At 41.5% G+C, this 23770-nt stretch overlaps 2 protein-coding genes across 5 annotated transcripts in view; one reads left to right on the top strand and one right to left on the bottom strand.

Moving 5' to 3' along the window:
- The window catches only part of LOC143218856 (adenylate cyclase type 6), a 78522-nt gene that overhangs the window by 4332 nt on the left and 50420 nt on the right, over nt 1-23770 (bottom strand). Inside the window, exons 7-22 of one of the 2 annotated variants that reach the window (XM_076444380.1) lie at nt 23415-23564; nt 13566-13687; nt 12573-12665; nt 12141-12287; nt 10760-10918; nt 9706-9954; nt 9081-9240; nt 8665-8762; nt 8459-8543; nt 7878-7994; nt 7363-7491; nt 6773-7011; nt 6349-6487; nt 5746-5965; nt 5312-5460; nt 4576-4681 (exon numbers count right to left, since the gene is read on the bottom strand). In XM_076444380.1, coding sequence (XP_076300495.1) covers nt 4576-4681; nt 5312-5460; nt 5746-5965; nt 6349-6487; nt 6773-7011; nt 7363-7491; nt 7878-7994; nt 8459-8543; nt 8665-8762; nt 9081-9240; nt 9706-9954; nt 10760-10918; nt 12141-12287; nt 12573-12665; nt 13566-13687; nt 23415-23564 — 2362 coding nt within the window. Of the gene's footprint in view, nt 1-319; nt 4682-5311; nt 5461-5745; nt 5966-6348; nt 6488-6772; nt 7012-7362; nt 7492-7877; nt 7995-8458; nt 8544-8664; nt 8763-9080; nt 9241-9705; nt 9955-10759; nt 10919-12140; nt 12288-12572; nt 12680-13565; nt 13688-23414; nt 23565-23770 lie in introns of those variants that run through there. The other variant, XM_076444379.1, reaches the window with a different exon arrangement.
- Nucleotides 4502-22800, top strand: LOC143218864 (uncharacterized). Of its 3 annotated transcripts, XM_076444398.1 has the most exons (8): nt 4502-4808; nt 4877-5091; nt 11042-16253; nt 16341-16413; nt 16495-16562; nt 16640-16724; nt 16795-16865; nt 18327-22800. In XM_076444398.1, the coding sequence occupies exons 3-8, from the start codon at nt 16241-16243 to the stop codon at nt 18359-18361; spliced, it is 345 nt and encodes a 114-aa protein (XP_076300513.1). In that variant the 5' UTR covers nt 4502-4808; nt 4877-5091; nt 11042-16240; the 3' UTR covers nt 18362-22800. The 3 variants fall into 3 exon arrangements, 1 of the variants encoding a protein (XP_076300513.1); XR_013011183.1 differs by having other exon boundaries at nt 16328-16562; nt 16640-16865; nt 18327-18341; XR_013011182.1 differs by lacking the exons at nt 16640-16724; nt 16795-16865; nt 18327-22800 and having other exon boundaries at nt 16328-16413; nt 16495-16545.

The raw sequence follows: 23770 nt of genomic DNA, 5'->3' as shown, positions 1-23770 counted from the left end.
TTGCGCCAAAACACTCTCCGGAAGGGACAGCGAGTAAACCACGTGTTTACTCGAGTGATACAGTTATCGACTATTCGCTATTGCCAGTGGTGCCAACCACAGACTTAAGATTTTACTGTGCGCCAACACTGCCAACCTAGCCGACCTGAAGACCGGGTTTAGGTTCATGGCAGCGACCTCTTGGTAGGTTGCGTTTGAATTTGCGCGCGAGGGTGGAAATTGATGTTCCATTGTTTTGCATTTAAAAGAATTTGTGCTTGCGGCAATACACTGTCGTCTAAAAAGAAAAAGGACGAGGAAAGAGAAAATGGAAGAACAGTCTTTCGATAGAAATTTATTTTGTATTCTTGATAAATCACATTGCGCAGACATAACTGTCGATACAGATGACCGTGGTTTCAGTGCAATCGAATATTCGTTAGGCCATCGAAATTGCACGAGAAATGATCGTTTGTGAGACCTGTCGTCCACGAATTGACGAGATTTGTAAATTCCCGCGCTGATATAGACAGCCATTTGCATGACAACATCTATATCGGTCGGAATTCATTTAAATAATTATCGCTAGGAAGCTAACACTTGTTTAGGCTTATACATTGCACGATTATTTTGATATGACATTTTTTCTCCATTCGGGACGATCGAGTAGTTTTTCAATTATCACAGATGCTTCGATGCATTCTATATATATTCTCAAAATTAAAATAGTTCCACTGTTTTCAATGTGAAAATAGTTCGTCAAGTTAAATATATATCATTGAAAATAATACAACTTGTAGTAATCGTAACATTAATATGCGTATAGAAAAATTGACGTAAATCATGTAAAGCAGCGCAGTCGATTATTCCACTGACAGGTGTTCAGTCGAATAAATAAATGAATAATTAGCATATTCAACTGGATTAGTATATTTTGATTTGATGAAACTGTTCATTAATCGGTGTATCGAAGCAGCCACGATATTACATGATCGACTCGCCCTAATTAAATGGCCCGTTTTTATATCACGTCGAATGTAACACATCTACATGTCTGGACCTGCCAGTAACATCAAAATACTTTTGTAACAGTATTATTTTTTTGGTTTATTTCCATTCGTCGCGAGAGATAACATTTAATTCGATCCGCGGTATCGATTAGACAGGACAATTGACTGGTTGACTAATTGCAATTCATTGAATAGTGATTGGTCACAGTATTGTACAATTATATACATATGTATATAGATTCGTAACTCTGTAATGCGTGTAGGTCGCTCGAAACTCGTTCCCGGAGCCCGGTAAAACAGTCTTGTATTTCATTTTCAAGTTAGAGTTACGTTTCGCGTTCGTAATTCAGTAAAAATATTCAATTCTCCCTTTGGCCATCGATATTTCGTATTTTTGAATAAACAGAGACCGCATCGTTGATTTATTTGGCTAACTTGTATCGATCCAACTACGTATGTATGAAAAAACGTTTCCGTGTTGGCGCAGAATTATTTATATTTGTGCACGCCAAACATTTGCCTTGATATTTCTATGTGCATATTTATATCGTCGTGTTATTTTGATTTTATTGCTGAATTATTTCCCGTTGCGACTGAATTTTTCTGATGCGTCACCCAACCTGTTACGGAGTAATCATTTGGTTTTCACCTTCGCGGTGTCGTGTGAATATTGTTGATGTTCATGCGAACGTGTTTACTGTGCTTATTTGTGGATATACCGGCTGATCTCTGTCAGTATAAAGAGAGAGACAGAGCAGGTTTAGCATGGAACAGAACCTGTAAATGTGGCTGTCGGTTCTGTTCCATGTTAAACCTGCTCTGTTATGATTTGACTGTGAAAAATTAATGTATAACACGTGTATTTGTGTATATTCTGTAACTCGTAGGACACGTCCAGGAGTCTGTTTGTCCGGAACAGATTGTTTTGGTACATTCCCGCCAATATAACTGCCTCAGTGCTCCGCTACCTCATCATTGTTATGTGATAGATACATACATTGGTCACGCATACGCGTGAAATCTTGCACAATATCTCAGCATAGTGTTCAGGCTGTAAATACGCTGTACTGTACGTAGCTTTGGGGACTATATGGCGGTGTTTGTTGCGTTCGGCGTGCGTGTAGGATTTATTGCGATGGTTTCTATTAAATATTGTTTGCTATCGTGCGTGTGTTCGAGTGTTTCATTGGTTTCATCTTCTTCTTTGTTCAATTAATTGTGATTTGTTTTACCGTGCTCCGACACACGATGGTTTTCTCGCGTAAGTCTCGCTCTTGTTTGGACTATATCAGACATTGATGTTATATGTACATAGATTTGTTAGTTGAGATAAAACGCTTACATATAGAAATATTTACAGTATGCACGCGCGCATGCTGGCGATAATATGTATTTAAGTGTATCGCTTCGTGCTTCGGTAACATGATTCCTGATACGGGCCCGCAGATCCCGTTCACTATACACACCAAGTATACAGATACCCGCTGCATAATTGCATATATGTATATATCCATCGTCGGATACATATTATAGCGACTCTCGGATATTCAAATTTGCTTCCACCGTCAGAGAGGTCTTCCGAGCTGACTCTACATCTCAAACTCAATACGAAATTTAATATTCCATCGGAGAACTGCGATTTCAATTTAACCGGTACCGTGTAGTTTTGCAAATTCTTGTATTTATTCGATAGACCGGCATGAAACCTTCAAGTATCTTGCAGGAAAATTTCAAATTAAATAGGTTGATAGAAAGCATGAGAAATGAAGTCGACAGAATTAGTTTCCTATTTCCTATTAAATTGATAGCAGAATTATAGTTAGCTTGTGCTCAGTCAGACTTAATATTCAAACGCGAATTCAGTAATCGAGGATTCAGAATCATTTTTGCTGTAAGTTCATTGCGAATCTTCACTGTACTTTGAAAAATTCTTGTGCTTCCACTATTTGTTTGTGACCTACCCCCACTACTAAGTGTCTCCAGTCTCAGAAGTCCTCCATTTTTCAGGGAATTATTTTCTACTTTAGATAGTAGGCGAAGAGAATGCAATGTTAGATCTTCGTAAGACAATCTTTGGACAATCAACGAAGGAGGTTATGTTTAAGAATTATACATATATTCGCTAGACTTTCGTTTCATTCTCTCTTCTAATTACAAGTTTGCTTATATTGCCGTGGTCCCGTTCGATCAATTTATTTAGCGGGATATAAGTAACTGAACAGAGAACGAAAATTGTGAATCTTGTTTCGTTGTGTCGAGCTTCTCTCGCTATAGTGATTCTCGTTACTGACTAGAAATAGTACTTGCCACGCTGACTATGTCTGAATGGAAATGAACAGAAATTTTCATTTAAGTACAACGTAGAGTTTCGTTTTTCTCGCGCGGAGTTTCATGTTAATTCTCAGGAAATGATTTTTCTACCGGTTTAGTCTTGTTCACGTTTATGGAATCGCACGTTTCGAGATCGACTGAATCATTCGCAGGGACGGCACACTGTGATTGTATTCCAGGAATTCGATTCGAGATGCGAGAAATATCGCTCGTTCTTCCGCGCGCGCTCCAATATTTTCTCCTTTCGTCGATTCAGCTTTCTTATCAGCCTTTCCAGATATTTCACAACTATCCGAGAAACTTCCTTTCAGACGCATGCATCCGGAATTGATCGGAAATAATCTCTGCTTGGGGGGGTTTCGAATTTTAATTAAATTGTCCCACATGAAGGTACATACCATTATTCTTGGTGTGGTGAAACTCACTCAATGAGAAAACAACAGCGAAGAATTTCGTAAAAATTGTTATTGATCGTGCATATTGATATAATTTACAGCTTCATGTGCAACAACTTAACACGTTTATATAGACTTTAGATTCGATAGTAACGAGGAACATTGATTCATAAAATTCTCAAGTTTCTTTTCATATCGTTAACTACTTTCTCGTAATTGTTAATATTAAAATCTGTATGAGAGTCGAATCGTCTAGGTTTTACGTGCGTGACCCCGTCGAACATGGAATATTCTTGCTGTATAATAAATATAGTTCTCTTAGGCTCGTAATTGTTCGCTAAAAGAAATCCTTGAGAAAATATTACTCGCTCGGTAGCAGTATTATTTTTAAACTCTAACATCCATTTGATTTTATACTTCGAAAAGCAGATAGAACGTCCTGCTCCCAGGTTCTTCAATATTTCCTCTCAAAAATATGACCAGTCATATTCGAAAATTCCATTCTGCATTGTCAAAAACACCCTATACTTTCAGAATTATTAAAACATCCCTCCTGAACATTTCTTTTCAGCGCCTCTCGGGCAATTTGATAATTTCCGCCGCTTATGGCAAAATATCTAGGACTCCAACCATTCCCAATAAAATTCCTCAAACATCCACGCTGTTGGATGCTGTCACAGCTTCAATGTTGCTGTTGTTGTTCACCTTGTGATCAAGGTTCTCGCCTGGTTTGCTGGTTTGTCGCGGACCGTCGAGGAAGTATGTGACCATGCTGCCCTTGCCTTTGACCTGAATGGTGCCACGACAGGTCAGCGGATATCCTTTCGCCATTAGGATGTCTCGGACCTCCTGGGTGACCTGAATCCCGTCCAGGATGCCTGTAGATTCCATTCTCGAGGCCACGTTCACTGCGTTACCCCAAATGTCGTACTGCGGCTTTCTGGCGCCTATCACACCTGCCACCACCTGCGTCAAACAATTGGAAGTTCAATTTTTCCTTGGACACAAAAACTTCCTAGGAGCTTCCTCTTTGGGAGATTGGGCATTCAAATCACTGCAGGATTCGTTTCTACATTTTTAATCGTGAACCGATGTTGGTAAAAAAGTTTCTGCATATTTATATATTTTGTATATGTTTTAATAAGTCTTAAATTGTTTCAGAACTGAGAGATCTCATTCTCACACAAAATGGGCGTGCACTCCGCGTCTCGAGTTCAGCCAATGAATCACCAGCTAAGCAGGCTATAGTGATCGAGCAAACACCTGGCGGCTGCACACCTGTCGAGGGCGTACCGTTTACCTGTCACCTGATTGGGTCTCAAAGTTATTGGGTGCTTAGGTCCCGATTGGCTGGAGCGTTTCTGATCTATTCTACCGTGAGCTTGTTTTCGACACCGTCGTTCGTTACCTGTCCCACCTGGTGGCCCCTAAAATGGCGTTCTAAGTCCTAAACTGCGAATGCTTTTTGTTGAAATGTTTTGGAAATGGCGAGAACGTTATTTATCTAATTCAGCGGTGGTGTAGCGTAGACAAATACGGGTTCACTGGGGGTTCGCTTAGACTATAGCCGGTCAGAATGGGTGTGATTGACGTTACCGGTCCAATATTGATGCCCACGCGCAACCGGAAGTTGTTGAAGCTCTCTTTATTAACATAGGCCAGCTGTTCGCGTATCCTGAGCGCGTAGTCTGCCATCGCGGTCACGTGCTTGTAATCTTTCATGTCGCAGGTGCTCCTCGTCAGACCTGTGGAAAAGGAGGAACACACTCGCGTGAAAATTCCTAGCCGCCATAAATACACTTCAAGCGTTCGTTCCTCCACTTCTCGCTAGATACCGATTGCCACCATCACAAACACTGCTCCGAAACTAGGGATTTGTCGGAAAACAAACTTCTGTACTGTCTCTAGACATTTTTCATCTGATACAGTCTCATTTTTATCAAGCATGGTCTTCAGGTGGAAAAAGGAAAGTAGGAAAAATTCGTGGTTCCGAAGGGTAGCTCAGAAATGTAGAGGAAAATTTCGCTCACCGGATGCTGCCATGTAGGTGGCACCAGTACTCTTGATCTTCTCGATGTACTTGTACTCTTCCTCGGCCAGAAGCTCGTCGAAATCAGCGATGATCTCGTTCAGAAGCCGGAGACACTCGACGCCCTCGTTGTTCGCCTCAAGCTCCACGTAAAACTCGCAGAAGTTAGGTATCGAGGCGAACATTATGCAGACGAAGTCACACTGCTCGTGGTACAGCTCCTGCAACAGAATTTTCAACCCGAAACGTTTACTCTTCGCTTGAAAACTTTTTCCGATCAACCTCTAATTTGTACAACTTTTAAAAATACTGTACGCCATTTTTTATAATTTTAATCGTGAGGTATATTTAATTATATTTGCTGGAAGCTATACGGTAAAAGTATTGCAATTTTTATGTTGTAGTAATAGTGTCGAACAATTTTTACAGTGAGCTATAAATGAAGGTGACGTTTCGACATCGGGTTGGGAAGTTTCGCGAGCTCTCCAGAGGAGTGAAAAATTATTCTGGCTCGCGGGATTGAATTAACTCAAACAGAAGGCACCAGCACAACCTCGGATTCAATTGGTGTGTTTGGAGTAGTTGAAAGTTTTTTGGCACTCACGTCTGAATTGACAGTGGACATGAAGTGAGCGGCCACGTGCTCGGGAAGTATGTTTGCCAAGAGCTTCTGGTTGTAGGCCTTGAGGTGTTCCATTTCTTCTTTCTCCTCCGTGGCCTGCAGCTTCCACAGAAAATCCAGTCTGCGCTCAATCAGAAAAATTTCCTTCGTATCCATTACTCGAAAAATTCCGGGATAATCAACACGTTCAGGTAATTTAAAACGTACCCCCGCAGTTATTTAATTCATTGTACAGTTACTTTAAATAATGTAAAATCATCGGAATCATTTTGTAATTGATCTTATTTTTTGTTTCATGTTGTGCTGTGCTTTATTATTTTGCATCTACATTTTGCAGGGGTTTATCGGTTTCGCAAATTGAATAGCGGTTCCGAGACATATTAGCCGAAGCTCCCGTATATTTCACCTGTACGTAGCCTCGGTGTGCTGCGAGTGAGCTACCAGACAGGCCATAAAGAAAACCACTAGAACGCCTGCGAGCCATCTCCCAGTCAGTTCGACGTCTTGCTCGTGCAGAGCCTCGTATATACTGATACCCAGATAGCAGACGACCACTAGGCTCAGTATCGCCACTTTGAACACCGACGTGAGGATTTGGTAGACTGCGCAGGTTATCATCACCAGCATCACTAGCACCGGGAAAAGCTGGAAAATTCGTTTACCCTTTGTACGTCTTCTCCCCTTCGCTTCCCCTTTCAAGTTCCACGGGAAATGCTTAATCCTATTTCTCGTTGCTCGAGGAGCTCTCAATTTTCGGGATTTCTCGGGTTACCCACTGATCTTCCCCGGGGAAGATCAATTTCATGCTTTGCTGGGCATTTTTAAGATTCACGGTAGCTTTTATCTCGACGTAATTTTTTAGAGAATGGCCACCAAATTGGAAAATGTATTTTTATACTTTTGTATGGTGTCTGTTAAGGGACATTTTAGGAATAAGTTCAGGGTGATTTTCAAAATGGGGTCCGAAATTGGTACAGAACGTTTCAGCCCACTTACGTCAGCGAAGACAGTATAGTAGCATACGTCATTGGGGTTTTCGATGCTGCGGAACGTCACGCTGGAATTCTCTGGCCATTCCATGTAGGAAGTGCCATTGCTGCACACTCGCACTCCCTCCAATGTCAGCTAGATAAGAGAGAACATATAGATAGAGGGATAGATCAATCAAGTTTGTATTTCCACCGAAGTGCGATCTATCGTAGCTAGTATCAAGCGATCGTCACTCTTGGGATTTCATTAATCAGGAAGAGGCTCTCTTCTATTCTGCGGATTTTATCGATAGTAGTGATTGATTGTGCCCACGATGTTACCAGGTGATTTTACGCTATTAATGTCGCTATCTCAATAGCTGTTGTGTCTAATTGATTGGGAATACCTTTTTGATTCTTTGGAACGCAACAGATACTGTGCGATTAATGTTGCAGTTTTATCGGAGGTGCACTGTGCACTTGTACATTTTTTGTGGACGTGCCAAGAAATTAATTAAGTAGGAATTTTTCTTGTTCACTTACCAATGGACTTAAGGAAGTAAAGAAAGTTAGGAACACGACGCAGGTGGCCAGGGCCTGTGAAACCCCTCTGTTTTCAAAAATGTGCACTGCTAAGTTTCTCAGGCGTTTTGGTACTCTCTGGAAAATATTTTTGAAAAAATTGTACAGTCTGCAAATAATTATTCACCGCCTACAGTTTATTCTTCTCATTCAAGAATAATTTTTGCAAATATAATTTGAAACAATTTAAGAGAATATTTATGATTCGAGGTTTGTTAAATCAATTTTGTGGTAGAGTTTCATCGAAAGGATTTGTTGAAATGGTTGGATCAAGTTCTGGGATCAATGATCCGCGATTCCTGTTACACAAAGGGGCAGACTCGTACTGCTCATTGTATAATAGCCGAATCGATGACTTCACCACTGACCTGGAATCTAGCCACGTATTCAAGGTTAAGAGGAAATGGCAAGATTCCAAAGAGTGTTGGCCATCGATCCAGTCTACTTGGAAATTGTTCAAACGAGGTTGTATCGGCGTACAACTTGTCCTTATCAGTCCCTCATGTTATCTGGATTGAGAATGAACTAACGCGACGACTTACCTGGTTTTTCTCCGCCAATAGGATCCCATTGATCAGGGCAATCAGCATAGTACTCACTCCTATACACGTGTAGAAATATACGCTCCTGAAAAAATCATCAGACACTATCCATTAGCGTATATGATTTAAAAAATGGTTGAACTTTGCCAGTATGAATTTCTCAATTTCTATGGCTTCATTTTAATTGGTTTAATTTGATTGTTTACCCGTTCAGAGTGATTGCTATGGCGATCACCACCACCAAGAAGACAAAACCAGAGCAGACAAAGTAGGCTGATAGCATTCTGTCCCGTTCACGAGAATACTGGAACACAAATCATGAAAGTGTCACTGCAAATTATTTATTGCAACTGGTAGAATCTGTTCTATAAAATAACGATATCTGTTTGACGATAGTTGACCAAATAAGTTTCTGTATTGAAAATGATTTCAGAAGATAAAGAACCGGGATGAAAGTTCGACAAGTTGCAAGACGTAGCGAGCAATTATTATGCATGAACATTTATCGGAAAGTTCTCGCTCCATCGTGAAAGTGAGACTAACAGGGGAACTTTTTAACGAGGCACCGTCGGAATTCTTGGTATTTGTCGCTGGGGGATGATTGGGGGATGATTTAGGGTACCTTTTCCTCAACTTCCGGCCGTCGGAACGTTAGAATAAATGGGGTGCAGTATTCCGCCCTTAGTTGATCTATGCTCCTGGCGTCTATCGCCCTCATCAGGTACTCGTTCACCTCGTCTTCAGGGTCCTTCTTCGGCTCGTTAGTCTCTCCGAAGCCTAGCCTGTCGGGTAATCGAGAATCGATATCGGGAACTGGTCGAAAATGATACTGGAAATCTCATCAATCATCGAAAACCACCCTCACGCCCTCAACTAATTTTTTTACGCCTCTGCAACAATTTATAATCCCTAGAATTGTTCATAACGTTATTCTACAAGAGCCTCCGTATTTGCCAATAATTATGTACCTCCCCATTAATTGCTGAAAAAAAAAATAGAATTTCCAATAACATAGTTTTTAATTGATCGGAGAATTAATTGGGATTTTTTTAACATTATTTTTCGAAGGCTCTGGTTTCCAATCAGCTTAGGAAATATTTTTAATTGCTTCTATCCAACCCATCGGGGATATTTTTTAAAATTTTTTGGCGGCTGCACCGGTTAATGGAACGCGATCGGCTCTCACGATAAAATCGATTTCCTTCGAGTACAAAAGGTTTTCTTTTCTCTCCTTCTCTCTCCCTTACTTCGTTTGTTTGCCGTGCTGCGATCCGTGTCCCATCATTCTCATCTCCTTGGACACGTTCCCGTTCGCGGGCAAGCCCTTTCGCAGCCCTGTGGAGGGTACGTTGCCCTTAAACGAGTCCCCCGGGACGATTAGGTACGTTTTGATATTGTTCTCTTTGAGGTAAGCATTCCTCTCGCCGCCGTGGCCCTCCTCCACCTCGTAATAACCGCCGAGACAGTCGAGTGTCTCTTTCGTGATGTGCACACGCCTGGAACAATTAATTGGGGACCAGGAGTGTTCCTTAATTACCACTTTAATTACTCCTTCAATTCATCAGGGGATTAAACTGTTGCGCTTATCTCGTTTCAAACTGGGTATTTATTTTCATGGGCTCGGATTACGCTGTTTTCTATTTTCCACATCTCAGAATTATTTTATCAGTTTTACCTCATTTTTAATTCGCTTATTATTAGACAGCGGATTTAAAAATGCTATTGTATTATTTTTAATCTATTGAGCATACTAAGAAAGAAAATAAATTTCTATTTCACCCCAGTTTGTTGCAATTCAGGTAGAAAATTTTCAGTCATGAATTTCTCAATCATTTAATCAATTTATTCTCACACAACTTTGTCGATAGAACAAAATGCAACCTGACAGAAAATAACTGTAATAGAAAATATGAAACAGTAGTGGAATTATTTCCATATCCACTGCTAGTAATTTCCATCGAATTTTGCTCAGCTTACTGGCTACAGGTACCTTGGGAAAGCAAAGGAAAGCGAAATTCTCAGACTCCGGGATCCATTCGAAATTCAAGTGGGAATAATATCATCTCTTCCTCGCTCCCGTGCTAGAATATGTATACGCTTGCAATGTTGCACCGTTGGTGCCATTTTGTAACGTGCTTTTGTTTCCCCAGGAGCGATACGGTAATTCAATATTTATGCATGATTAACGCGCCACTGTGTTCCCAAGGGTTGTTAGGTGATTAACGAAGGCAAAGAAAAATCATGTTACCTGTTAGGTGATACAGAATATCGTTCGTGACGAGCAAATATCGAATTACTCACCCAGGTACTCCGCCGCTCTCCATATAGTTCGCGAGAGTGACGTCGTTGCTCCAGACGTCGAACTGCCATTTTCGCAAGCCGAGCACACCACAATGAACCCTGCCGGTGTGAATGCCGACCCTCATGTTCACGTTCACGGCCCCCACCTCTCGGTACAGCCTGCGAACATGTTGCAAATTACCTTAAAACTTTCTAGAAACAATTCTGAATCGTTTAATAATTTTAACATATATGCTCCAATTGTGTGTCAGAGATTAATGTTATATATATTTCTGGTTTCAGAAAGAGCATGAACAACTACACAACGATTTATTTACGACCTCCATCAATTTTTGGAATCAAGGTTTATCTTTCGTTGCAACGACGAACATTATCGGAATTTTTCAACGGAGGATGGCTCGAAAAAAATGAGGGTGTAATTCCTGTGATAACGGTGATTCATGCTGCTGTAACCAGGGCTATTATTGCAACCGACGTGAAAGGCCAAGGCACGGAAAGGCGAAACAAAGAAACAGCCCCAGCATCATCGTTAGCAATCACTGTCGACTTTCCTTTTTAGTTTGTTTCCGCCGCCGGAGTCGCCAGATTAAGACTTGTGTCCCCACTCTACCGTTCCCCCTCTACGACGTTATTCCCCCACGTTTCGGAGCCGGTCACGTGACGCGTTCCGTCTCTGTCGTACTGGCAGAGAGAGGGTAACTTCTTCCCTTCATCTGGCGACTCTGCTCGCTGCTAATAGATCGAGGCGTGAGAGGGGGATGCTATGCTATAGTGGGTCGAAGCAACTGTCCTAAGAGCCGGAAACAAAGTAAACCAGTCAAAGTAAACTGCGGACTCTTGAGACAACTGTTCTCTTAGCCTTCTCGTTGCGGCCTGCGACGCTAAAAAAACGAGTCGCTTAGGTCAAACGGATGATTTCCTCGGAGAGTAAAAACATTGTCGAAGTAGGTGTCGAGTATGTCCCTAGGGAACCGCGCGATCTCTATTCGCATGAATGATAAATTAGGTGACACCTGCTTCTATTTGAAGATTCCTGGATCATTTATTCTTCGCCTTTCAATTTTTTGCAAATGCAGTTAACGTTGTCAGAGCTTCTCGGAGCAACTGGACATTGTATATGTTTTGTAACTTTTGCAACAAATGATAAATTGAACAATAACATTTTTCGGTGAATGTAATATTGTCTGGAGCGTATGTTTTTAATGGTGCAGGTTTCTTGGTTGTTCTTTTTCGGCGGTATCAAAGAGCTTGCAGAGTTCATTAGTTCCAGTTCTTCGAGATTGACCCGAATACAGGTTGTCGATAAGCATAGGGGCATGAGGGTCACGGAAAGTCGTGAAAGCTGAGGGTATAACGTTAAGTCAGCTCGACAGAAACTCACGTGATTGCGCTAATCATGTCCAAACCCATTTCCACACAACACCGAGCGTGATCAGGTCTCGGTTCCGGAAGTCCTGAAACGCAGTAGTAGCAGTCCCCTAGCAATTTGATTCGTAGGCAGTGGTGCTCGGCCGCCAGCGTGTCGAACCTGCATTATCAAAATCACCACAATTTTAATCTATCAATTCCCCATCTCATCAATCATTTTATTTCTCTTCGCTGCGCTCTTGTACATTTTCCAGAATTTTTTCGATGCTTGATCTTCAACGTAGAATTTTTTTTAAAATCTCATCGCAACAGTGAACGAATAGAAGTTCTACAATGCACCACTTTATTTAATTGCTGAAAGAATGGCCAAAGCTTGCCAGGCAGCAGTAATTACATATGCTCGGATTCAGTCGGTGATTGTTTGCTATGGAATAGTGTAACTCACCACACGAACAGTTTGTTCAACAGTCTGACGACCTCCTCGGCGGTGCATTGGTCGGACAGAGACGTGAATCCGCAGATGTCCGCGAACAGGATGCTGTAAAACAGATTCTACGCTGGAATCTTCCGAGTCCGGCGGGTTTTAATTAAGTGACACGGTGTTAATTGGAATTCGTTAGCTGGTGTCGGGTGCCTTAACGAGGCGCGAGTGGCAGAACGGGTGTTACTTCAACGGATGATGGACGCGTTCATCGCGTCGGATGCATTATGCAGTCCCATATGTCTCCTACATAGGATCCTTGCTGTTTCTCGTAATTATTCCGACCTCCCTTTAATCACCGTTCGTCGCCACTCGATCCTCATCTTGCATAATTTGTCCCGTAAAAGATGTTTGCTCGATTAATTCTACATCGGTTCCATGAGATCCCTTAATCTTCTTCCCACCCCTGGGTAATATTCGATTTCATTCACCCCTTAATATGTCTATCTCCGATCACCCCTTTGCAATATTCATTTTTAATCAACCCTGTATTATGTATGGACAGGAAATATTTTCTATAACATCAGGAATTTATTTTTCATGGGGTCGTAGACCTTTTTTCAAAATCGAAAATCAATTCTAATATTTTTTATTTAATGTCACAATGCTTGGACTACTTTTCTTGTAATAATTTTTATTTTGCACAGCATTGATATACTATTTATTACGGACTAAGAATCTTGTTAGATGTTTTCTAATATTTCCTATTTCCTGTTCGCAACGCCTGAAACGAATGATACGAATTTGTATCCGCTAGGGGAGGATTTTCCATCCGCTATTTATCCAGTAAAAAATGGTGTGCAACGTGGGAAAAATTAGTGGAATGTTCTTTGGTTCACGGTACGCTTCAACCGAGTCTCCGGTGTGACTGCTTTGTCTTCCGACACCTTTTTTCCGAAATGGGAGATGTGTGTGCTATCAGCACCGTGTTGTATTTTTCATTCGGCAAATGCTCACCTGACGTTCTCGTGCCTTTGAATGTAAATTTTGTAAAACATGGTATCCTTCGGCTTGCCGGCGATGTCGGCTTTCATCTCCATGGCTACGTGCCTCGGCAACACGCTCAATAGAAGCCGTTCCTGAAAAAAATCAGAGAAAATTCTTTGGTACACGCCACGGGGAACAGAGAACGCAATTTCCCCGTATAGTATAGCATGGGAATTTCGTGTCGTGTGCTTCAGACGTATGATTTTCGTCGTCGCGACGCCGACGCCGCGCCGCTGAGAAAAATGCATTTCGCCACGTTAACCCGGCCTCTATTCTATCAATTCAGCGGATATTCAAATTGCAAACACGCTGGGACCCTTTGGGGAAAGCTTTTTAATCTCGAACATCGTTTACTCTATATCTTCCACATGGAGACTTCATTGCAGAAATTCCGCAATTTAAATTCGCTATTGCAAGGGTTGAAGCAAATTATTTGTTTCTCTGGAAATTAGAAGACAATCCCAATGATTTAATATCTAATAAATTGCAATGCATCCGACGGTAGTGAAATTTAAATGAAACTATTGAGCAGTGAGATAATGCAAATTATTTTAAATATAAATCTATATAATATACATTATATATAATATATTTATATTTAATATTATTAAGTATCGATCCTTTAGGGCGAGGTTACAGTACATTATTGATCAAAAACATTTTTGACGGTCACTCTAAGTTTTTTTGTGAAACTAATTGTGTCAGGTGCAATTTTTGGGAAATTCGCCTTTGTTCGGGAATTTTCCAGACAAAGAGCAGACTCGCGATTTGGTATGTCGGTTGGCAAAAATGTTGTCCACGACCCCCCACGGTACAATTCGGCAACTTTTCGAGCAGACGTGCGCGGAATTCTCGAATTTCCAATCCCCGTGACTATTTCGAGCTCCGGTGGCGTAATTCAACGCGAAAGTCCTTCAAGAGTATCCTTTGACAGCTCAATTCGGAACGTTTCCTACGTTTGCTCCTCTGCCTGTCTCTCCGTGTGGCGTCGATTCCACTCGATTAATTTACACTGTGTAATTAGTCAATCAATTGCGATTTCGAGTGCTCCGTTGCGAGGGCTCACCAGCGGAAACACTGGCTTCGTGATTGAGTTAATCGCGATAGCATTAGTCGATTTTCTGGGTTTAGTTCTTTCACAGAGTGGCAGAATTCCCTTGCGAGTATTCAGAACTTCTCTATTGAATAATGCTTGGAATTGCGTTTTTATTTTACGACCACTTGCGAATTACCCTCGCATGATTACCAGCCGTGATTGTTAATGTTTCGCCGTGAATTTATGTCCGTGGTCGGTATTTTTATTGCTGGGGATTGTTCATAGTCATTTGGTTTTATTGCTGGTTTTATTCTCTGTTTCGTCGCTCGAAGTGCTCGGTAATGAATTCTCAATTTTTGTGCATTATGCACCTGTATATTTTTGTGGACGCGCCAAAAAATTAATTTAAAAAAATTGTAGACTTGCAGACTTTTTCATAATGTCTGTTGATACACAGGAATTAACTGTGGAATTTTTAGACCCTCAGAAATTACTGTAAAAATTTGTTGGTCCTAAGAAATTCGTTTGAGATTGTGGGCGTATGAACATTAATTTCAAGAGTTGTTCAGCTGCGTAGGACTTTTTCTTATTCACTTACCAATGAGCTTAAGCAAGTAGAGTGCCTCCAGTGCCGAGTTATAAGCCTCTAAAAAACGGCTAAGTTGTTTCGTGTGAAAGGAGGTAATGCGAGAACTTGGAACCTAGATCAGTTTTTAATTAATCCTGACACTGCATGTCTTTAGTGCTCACAGTGTCTGCGATATTCAATCTCTCTGGCATCTGATCTGTTTGCTACTCAATCCCTCTGCGATTCAATTTCCTGATTCGATTATTTAGGCCCTGCAGTTTTAGAATATTCCCAAACACAACTGCAGGCAATGTCTGATCGGCAGGCCACTCATTAATTCTGCGGTACCAATACAGTGGTTCGATCGATCCTAAAGCGACAGGCACGTGTTCTGGTACCCGAGCCCGGTACATTAGCCAATCTCGCGAATGATACGAACTAACGTGTCTCGCCTAGGTGTGCAACTGTTGTCGCAGTCGATCAATTTATCTCGCGTCAAATTAACTCGGCAAAGGGAGAGCTCTGTGTATTGTAATTCCCCGGGTCGTCCGGTTCGCGAATACCCCTCCTGTCCAACGTCGCTTGTCAATGTACAACGCGGCCTAACCAAACACCGTTATTGAATATTTAATATATTTACTACTCGCCAGCTGGATCCGTCTAACCGGGATTTCGCGGTTTCAATCCGGACCACCGTTATTGTTCCAGTCAAACGATTCCCCGAGGGAATTCCGCTGTGAAATATTTCTATGCGGTACACAGCCCCGTATCATCTTCCCTCTGCAGATCTTTTGATCCTCCACTTTATTGAGAAATTCTCTCGTTTCTTCGCGCCTTTAAATTTTATTAATGGATAAATACCTCCGGTTCATCGCCTAACCTTCCGCCCATCCTTCTCCATTTTATTTAATCCACTGGTCACCGTATCTTTCACACCAATTTCATTTGTCGGGGTATATATTGCGCGTGACCTCCGCAAGTGGACGGGACTTGGATTTAGGATTTTTTCTGCAAATTGCAATCTTCTCGACGGTGTACAGGATGGATTACGTTGGTGAGAAAAAATTTGTAATTAATTTAATAGCGTCGTGGATTAAATTATGTTTGACGGAATTGTATTTTATTTAGTTCCAAGTTCCAGGTGGCTTAGCCTCTTCTTGGGTTCTTTCTGCAAATTGCAATTTTTTGGTCGGTGAACGGAATGGATTACGTTGGTGAGAAAATATGTAATTAACTTGTAGCGTCGTGGATTAAATTATACTTGATGGAATTGTATTTTTATAATTTGTTTCGAGGTGTCTCAGCCTTGGATTCTTTCTGCAAATTGCAATCTTCTGGACGGTGTACAGGATGGATTACGTTGGTGAGAAAATTTGTAATTAATTAATAGCGTCGTGGATAAAATTATGTTTGATGGAATCGTATTTTGTTTACTTCCAGGTGGCTTAGCCTCTTCTTGGACTCTTTCTGCAAATTGCAATTTTCTGGACGGTGAACGGGATGAATTACGTTGGGGAGAAAATTTGTAATTAATTTAATAGCGTCGTGGATTAAATTATATTTGATGGAATTGTATTTTTATAATTGGTTTCGAGGTATCTCAGCCTTCTCGGGTTCTTTCTGCAAATTGCAATTTTCTGGACAGTGAACGGAATGGATTACGTTGGTGAGAAAATTTGTAATTAATTTCGTAGCGATAAAATTGTATTTTATCATTTACTACCAGGTGTCACTGATGTCTCAGCACCATTCTGAAAGGTTGTTTATCCGCTCCCTCCGCCCAGAAAATGATGTTCTGAGAAGAGGCGAGCATTCGACTGATTTGATTATTCCTCAGTCCTCAGTCTGACTGAACGCTTGCCAAGGACTGGTAGCGTAGACACAGGGATTTAATTCTCCAGCAAATTCCATTAGACGAAATTTCATTTGGCCAAGGAGCTCGTAATTCAGCCATGTTTCTCTGAAGATTCCAATTTTCTGGGCCTCGTATTTCCCTTATATCCTTGTTCCCTTTGAACACAAGCTGTTCTCATGTTCATTCTGTTCACCAGTATGTTGCGATCCGAGGAGATCAAGAGTGCCTTTTCATCATCACTAGAAGATCATCGGCCTTATCAGCCAATACATTATAGACAGCTTTGACTGAGAGCCTGGGCGAACGTTGCATCCTGCGAGAGGATCTTGTGTCGGGGAAGACGTGATCCCGACGTGAATTATTAATCCCGTCAGCTAAGGAAATTGCTGCCGCCCTGGAGACGTCGGCTGACTTTCAATTTTGTTGAAACCCTAAGACGTACGCAGACACGATTTCGCGAGGGCGTCTGTCTTCGGGAAATTGAGGGAAATCGAGGGAAATTACCGGCGGCGAGTTATATTTAAATTGCGCGTGGCTGGGGAGACAGTATCTTTTTACTGTCAGGAGATTGCGACCCGAACAGATGGAGCTGTAGAATTTATTTGGGAGCCTTTTTTTTAGCATATGTATCTACATTTCTGCGAGACAGTGTACTGAAACTAAGACGAATTAGAATTTTTATTACCGCGTTGATAAAATGAGGATTCTCATTGTTTTTGGGCTCCTCGTGAGCTGATAACTTTCATTTTCATCCCCAAGTTTGTAGAGTTACAGCAGTTGTCCGTCTCGATTATTCGTTAATGGTTTTTGCAAGCAGAATGCATTTGGAAATTTAGCAGACCATTGGTCAGGATTTACGAGTCGGCGTAAATAGGAGTTTACACAGAGGAGGGTGTAAATTAATGTGCGATCACCTGATTGCGTTGTAATGTTCATACGGTGAAATTGAGTTATGTTAATGGGGTGTGAGAGTAAGTGTTGTTCACTGGAATTCACATTCCGAACGAACATATACGTAAGGGAATGCAGATCGACGTAATTCTTCGGTCGAGATGTGTAGCACGACTAGAATGACAATGAGGCGTTTCTATTGTCAAGGTACTTCAGTGAAATACTGCTTGTTCGAGCCATTTTCTTCCTCTCCACTATTTCATTCATAGTGAGCCATGCTCACGATTTCATTCATTAATATTTGTCTTCTATTACTGTACTTTTTTACTTCTTAGTTTGTTCTTTCCGTTATAAATTATGATAATTTTGGTTCTATTGCAGAGATTGCTTGGATAAAAAATTGCACCACCACGTGAGGTCCTCCGACGGTCGTTGCACCATAGAGAAATAGCAACGGTGAAGCAGTGATCACAGTGGAAAAAATACATGAGCGGTCGAGGTAGTAGTACGATGTAAATGTTAAACACGTGCAACGAGAAGCGTGCATTTTTTCACGGGAAAAAAGCCAATTAGCAACTAAGTGTGTAATTAAATGGGAATGAAATACGTCGCAGGGGCGGCATATCATTAGGAGCGGCAATATCGCAGCTTTCAGCGGTGCAGTGCAAACAGTGATACCTTGTTAATCAAAACCGCGGCGACAGGAAATTCCGCCGTAGGCTATCTCGCCTGCCGGAGGAGAGAGAAAGGGAGATAGAGAGTGCATAGGTAGGAGGGGAAAGGAAAGTGCATTCGCGCGAGTGCATGCACACGCGATTATATCGCGGCGCGACGTCAGGGAAACGTGGGCCGTATTCGCTTGCAGTTCCGTGGCTTATCTTCGGGGCTCCCAATGCACACGCATCACTTGGTGCATGTGCATCCATAAACTCCTCCGTTGAAAATGCTCGTGTATGTGTCGTCCGGGCTTCTCTACCAAAACTCTCTCTTTTACCCTCTCCCTCTCTCTCTCACGTTCCTGCGAGATTACGTTCCGTGCCTGTGCGGCTGTTGAATGCACGCCAAGATGCATTCTAATGCAAATAAGATGACCCCGGGATGGAGTCGTTTTCGCGGCTGAATTTTTGCCAGATTGCCGGTGGGATCGCGAAAACCTTGTGGAACCGACACGCAGTCGTGTTTCTATTTCCTTTGGTACTTTGCATCGCATTTACGTGCATTTTTATTCTACACGCTGCATGCAATTCTGATAAAGACGACCTTTCGAGGTGATCATATTTTTCTCTCGTCCTGCGAACTGTTTCCACGTGACCAGACCATGGAATTTGTTCCATTTCTCATGTGATCAGACTGGAGTTTGTTCGTGGCGATTTTTCTTCGCTCTGTATTTCGGTTTTATGTTTTTTTTTTTAAATTGTGATCCATTCTTGATTCAACGGACCATTCATAATTAAAAATTAGTCAATATTAGACCACGAACTAGTAGCACAACAGAGATAATGGAATACGTGACTCTATGGTCAGACAAAGGAGCTAGTGATTCAAGCAGCGCTATAGTCAGACGTAGCGATGAAACTTCTATCCAATTAAATTTTAATTTCTTCTTACACTCTCTTATCGTTCAATAATTTTTTAAAATATCCTCTCCAGTGCACTATAACTTTCAATATCTTTTGTCTATCGCTGTGATTGAAAATGGATGTCGACTTCATCCAAACCATTGACTGCAGTGTCTCTTTCTTTTAAATCGAGGAGATTGGGCCAACGCCAACTCAGGGCGATTTAGTTACTTCTTCCGATGCGCTATTCTACAAATTATTGCCGCTGAAGTCAACTACCAAATGCAATCCATGAAATCCATTCAATTTATCGGTCCTGCATATTCAGGAAAATGGGTCAATCTACAAAAACAACACCATTTAGTTTATCACTATTTCTTATCCTCTTGTACATTGCGATCGCTGTTATAAACATCCATTTTAATCTTCTCTGATTTACACCGCTGTCCATAATGAAATCGTAAAACCAGCACTGGTACCATGCTTCCTGCATTTAATTAATTGATGTCGATTAACATATGTCGCTTCCTCAGTTCACTGTTAAATCTATTTTATTGTATTTAGTAAACATTCTGAGAATATGATAATCGTATTAGTCCCTTGCTGCAGGACAGACGCCTAATGAACTTCAAGCGATGAATCCCATTGGCAAGACGTTGTCAGGGGTGACGGGACCATGAGCTAAGGGGGTAGTTTCGGGGTTGATGAACAAGCCGAGCCTGGACAGTGGCCGATCGCAATCGCGTCGAGTCACGGATTCTCGATTAAACCGCACAATGGACCTGGTCACGGGCTAGAACGTTGGAATTATAAGCGATCAATGATAACACGCTATCTTTAATAGGCTTCCGGCGCAGCGCCGGTACCCCAACAATTATTTCGCATGCTCACGGCGAGAATAACGCGACTCAACTCCGCAACCGCTTATACGAAAATTCCACGTCGATTGAAACTAAATATTAGCATTTATTTCTCAGACCTCTCGCTCTTTACACTCTGCTCGCCAGACGGACCGTTAAACTTCGAGTTCCCGTTTCAATCCGACCACTTGAAAATTTCATTTCAATCTAAAAGTTGGAATTCTCGCTCGCCGTCGATCTACTTGCTGTTTTTATTTCGAATCCGAAGTTGGAATTCTCGTTTCCGAAATGCCTGCGATTTTTATCTCGATTTCGAATTCGACAATCCAGTCGTTTTTGCCTCGGTGTTTATCCCTGGTCAATCCGGTTTTAATTCTGCGATTTTATTTTCATTGTTCGAGGTTCTGTGATCGTTCGAAAATATTAAGTCACTTGTTGCTTAATAATTTGATTTTCGCTCAGCGGGGTTTTTCATTTTAATTTTTCGAGGTTCACGAAGTCACTTGTTGCTGAATAATTTAATTTTTCAGCCAGGTACACACACGACGATAATAGTTATGATACCGTTTCGCGTTAGGGGTGTTTGTCCACGAATTCTGCAGAACATAGTCATTAACGTGAGCATGCTACAGTTTCGTATCTGCAAAGTTTACGCGAACAACAACAGCTTTATGGCTCCTAAACTTTCCAAGCTGAATTTCGTAGCCGAAGGTGTGTGCTCAATCTACTAAATTGATGAACGAGAACGAACAAAAATGCTCTTCTCCTGCGTGCACAAATATTCTGCATATTTCACACACATCGTGCCTTTTTGCGCAATTTGTCCTAGAGCTTGTTGATCGTCGGGATTAATAATAATTCCCAGCGTTCGAGGCTACTTTATCGTCTGGCAAACCGGTGACATTTCAAGTTTCCATCTTTTTCCCATAAATGCCGGGGAGTCAAGGATTTCCGCGTACTTTTGAATAAACGCTTGCGAACTTTCGCGGAGAGTTCTCGATCTGTTTGCGAGCGGACCAGTTTGCTCAACTTCAATGAGAACTACGCGCGGCGTCGTCGCTGCTGTCGGCCGCGGCCGTTTGATGTTTTCGCAATCGTAAAAATTCCGGCGAAATTATTTCGACGTTGCCCAAGGCCTGCACTAGGTTCACTGTTTCGCCTCCGCTAGATGCCATAAGTCCACGCCACTTAATTTACCATTTATCAAAGTGTCGCTGACCTTCGTTAAGTTGTCATCGCTCTAAAGTCGCTAAACATTCTTTCGTGGATGAAATATTCACACGTTCGAGCCACGGACACTCTATTGCAAGCTAACACGATTTTACAAGCCACTCCAAATTATCTTCTTTAATTACAGGCTGGTTTAAATAAATTCAGGTACGAAGTGATCGATTTTCCGATGATCTGGCGTAGATGGGAATCGTGGCCACGTGGTAGCGGCAGGTTATACCATAAATAATAATCAGAGGCTAATTAATTAACCAGAAGCCAGGGCAAAGTGAAAGCCTCTCCCCGCGAACTATAATGACGGAAATTTGGTTAGGTCGTTTCGTCTACGTCGACCATAACTTCCCGGCTAAACGTGTTACGTGTTTCCGCTTGTCGATCTATCAAATTGAAAATTCTCGATGCCTCCCCGTAAGAGAGTGTGCCTTGCGCGATACATTTAATTTTCATCGCGTAAACTTCCGAATAACGCGATGCTTTCTCTTCGAGTTTTATTTCCCGTGTAAACTGCCGCGCGCCGAGTTTACGCAGACATTCGGATCAACTGTATTTTGCATCGACGCGGCGGAAGCTCTGCAACCGGAAGTAATCCGTTATGCTACACAACGAGACCGTGCTTGAAATATTTACAAACCCTCTGTTATTCACCTGGTACGTAACACTATAAACAGTGTTTTGATGTTTCATTTCGATACACGAAGGAATGTGTATGTGGCATTGTTCTGTCAATCATGAAGTTGTTCACGGGAATAATAAGTAACGGTATCTGAATTAAAATTGTTCACGGGGAAATTCACATTGAAATCCTTCTGACGAGACTTGTAACTAGAATTCTTTAATTGAAATTTAAAATTGTATCTTTTTAGCCGAATATTGAAATTATTCATTTAAGAATTTTATATAATTCGTAGTATTCTTTGTTTGTTGCATATGAAATGGCCGATTTTCAACAGTAACGTTAACGAACCGCAACTATTTCTTATTGATCAAAGAATCACACGTTTCTTGCTTGTATTCTGGTAGAAATTGAATTTTTTGATCATTCACAGGCTGCGTTTACAAGATTGTCATCTCTATTTTGTAGTTCTTTTTACAATCAATGAATAGTCCGCTGATTAGTAGACTTAGTAGACTGATTAGTAGATTTTAACAAGCTGAGAAAAATAGATAAGGTGTAAACTTTAATTTACCGGACTCAAAATTAGTACCTTTCTCCTACGAATTATGATGTATTTGGTATGTAATCCAGTAGATTCGTACCCGGCGCGGATGCAGATCCAAGTTTCGATCTTCTAGAATCAATAATTGAGGAGTTATGGTTGCTTAAAGTTGAGCATTTTTACCTGTCTAGAAACTGGAAATATGCTCAACTTTAAGCGACCATAACTTCTCAACTATTGATCCTAGAGGTTCGAAACTTCGATCTGCATCCGCGCCAGGTACAAATCTACTGGATTACATACCAAATACATCGTAATTCGTAGGAGAAAGGCACAAATTTTGAGTCCGGTAAAGTAAAGAGCAGCCTAGATTAGCACTCTTGAATCACTGTAACCTCTCTCCTGTTTTAAATTGCTCCCGCTCATTTTTGCCATAAATGCACAAAATATCATCAATGTGTTGTTTTTCCACACATACAAGAAGAGCACGCGATAATCACTTACGATAGGATCGTAATCTTTGTACTTCTCAAAGTGACGTACAATGAAATAGTAGTAAAGCATGAAAGGAAATCATAGCAGCGTTTTATTATTCGAGCGGAGGGAGACCGGAGTACTTTCCCCAGTTATCAAGGATTTATGACATTCAAGGTATACGCGTACCTGTTGCTGGTTCTCCCTTTGTGTTGTCAGCCGCGCCTCGACGCATTGTCTCGTTTCGAGGAACGCTTGCCTTTGAGCGAGTTCCCGAGGGTGGTGGGTCAGAACACCTGCCATATTCGTTCCGCCAACCACCACAATAGAACTCAGCAACTGAAACAGAAAAATTTATTTCGCTTATGAAACTGTCGGACCTTGCAAATTGTATCTCGCGAAGCCTCGGATATATTTCATTCTTTATTCATCGGCCGAGAAATGGACATGGTAATCTCTGGGGTGATTTCTGATTCTGTCAGATTACGGCTCTGGAACATTAAACGTGGCTTTGGGCTCATTAAGGGAAAGTGACGTGGCTTATG

This window comes from Lasioglossum baleicum, chromosome 20, assembly GCF_051020765.1.
Source record: "Lasioglossum baleicum chromosome 20, iyLasBale1, whole genome shotgun sequence".
NCBI lineage: Eukaryota > Metazoa > Arthropoda > Insecta > Hymenoptera > Halictidae > Lasioglossum > Lasioglossum baleicum.
This window is presented reverse-complemented; position numbering and strand designations above follow the sequence as displayed.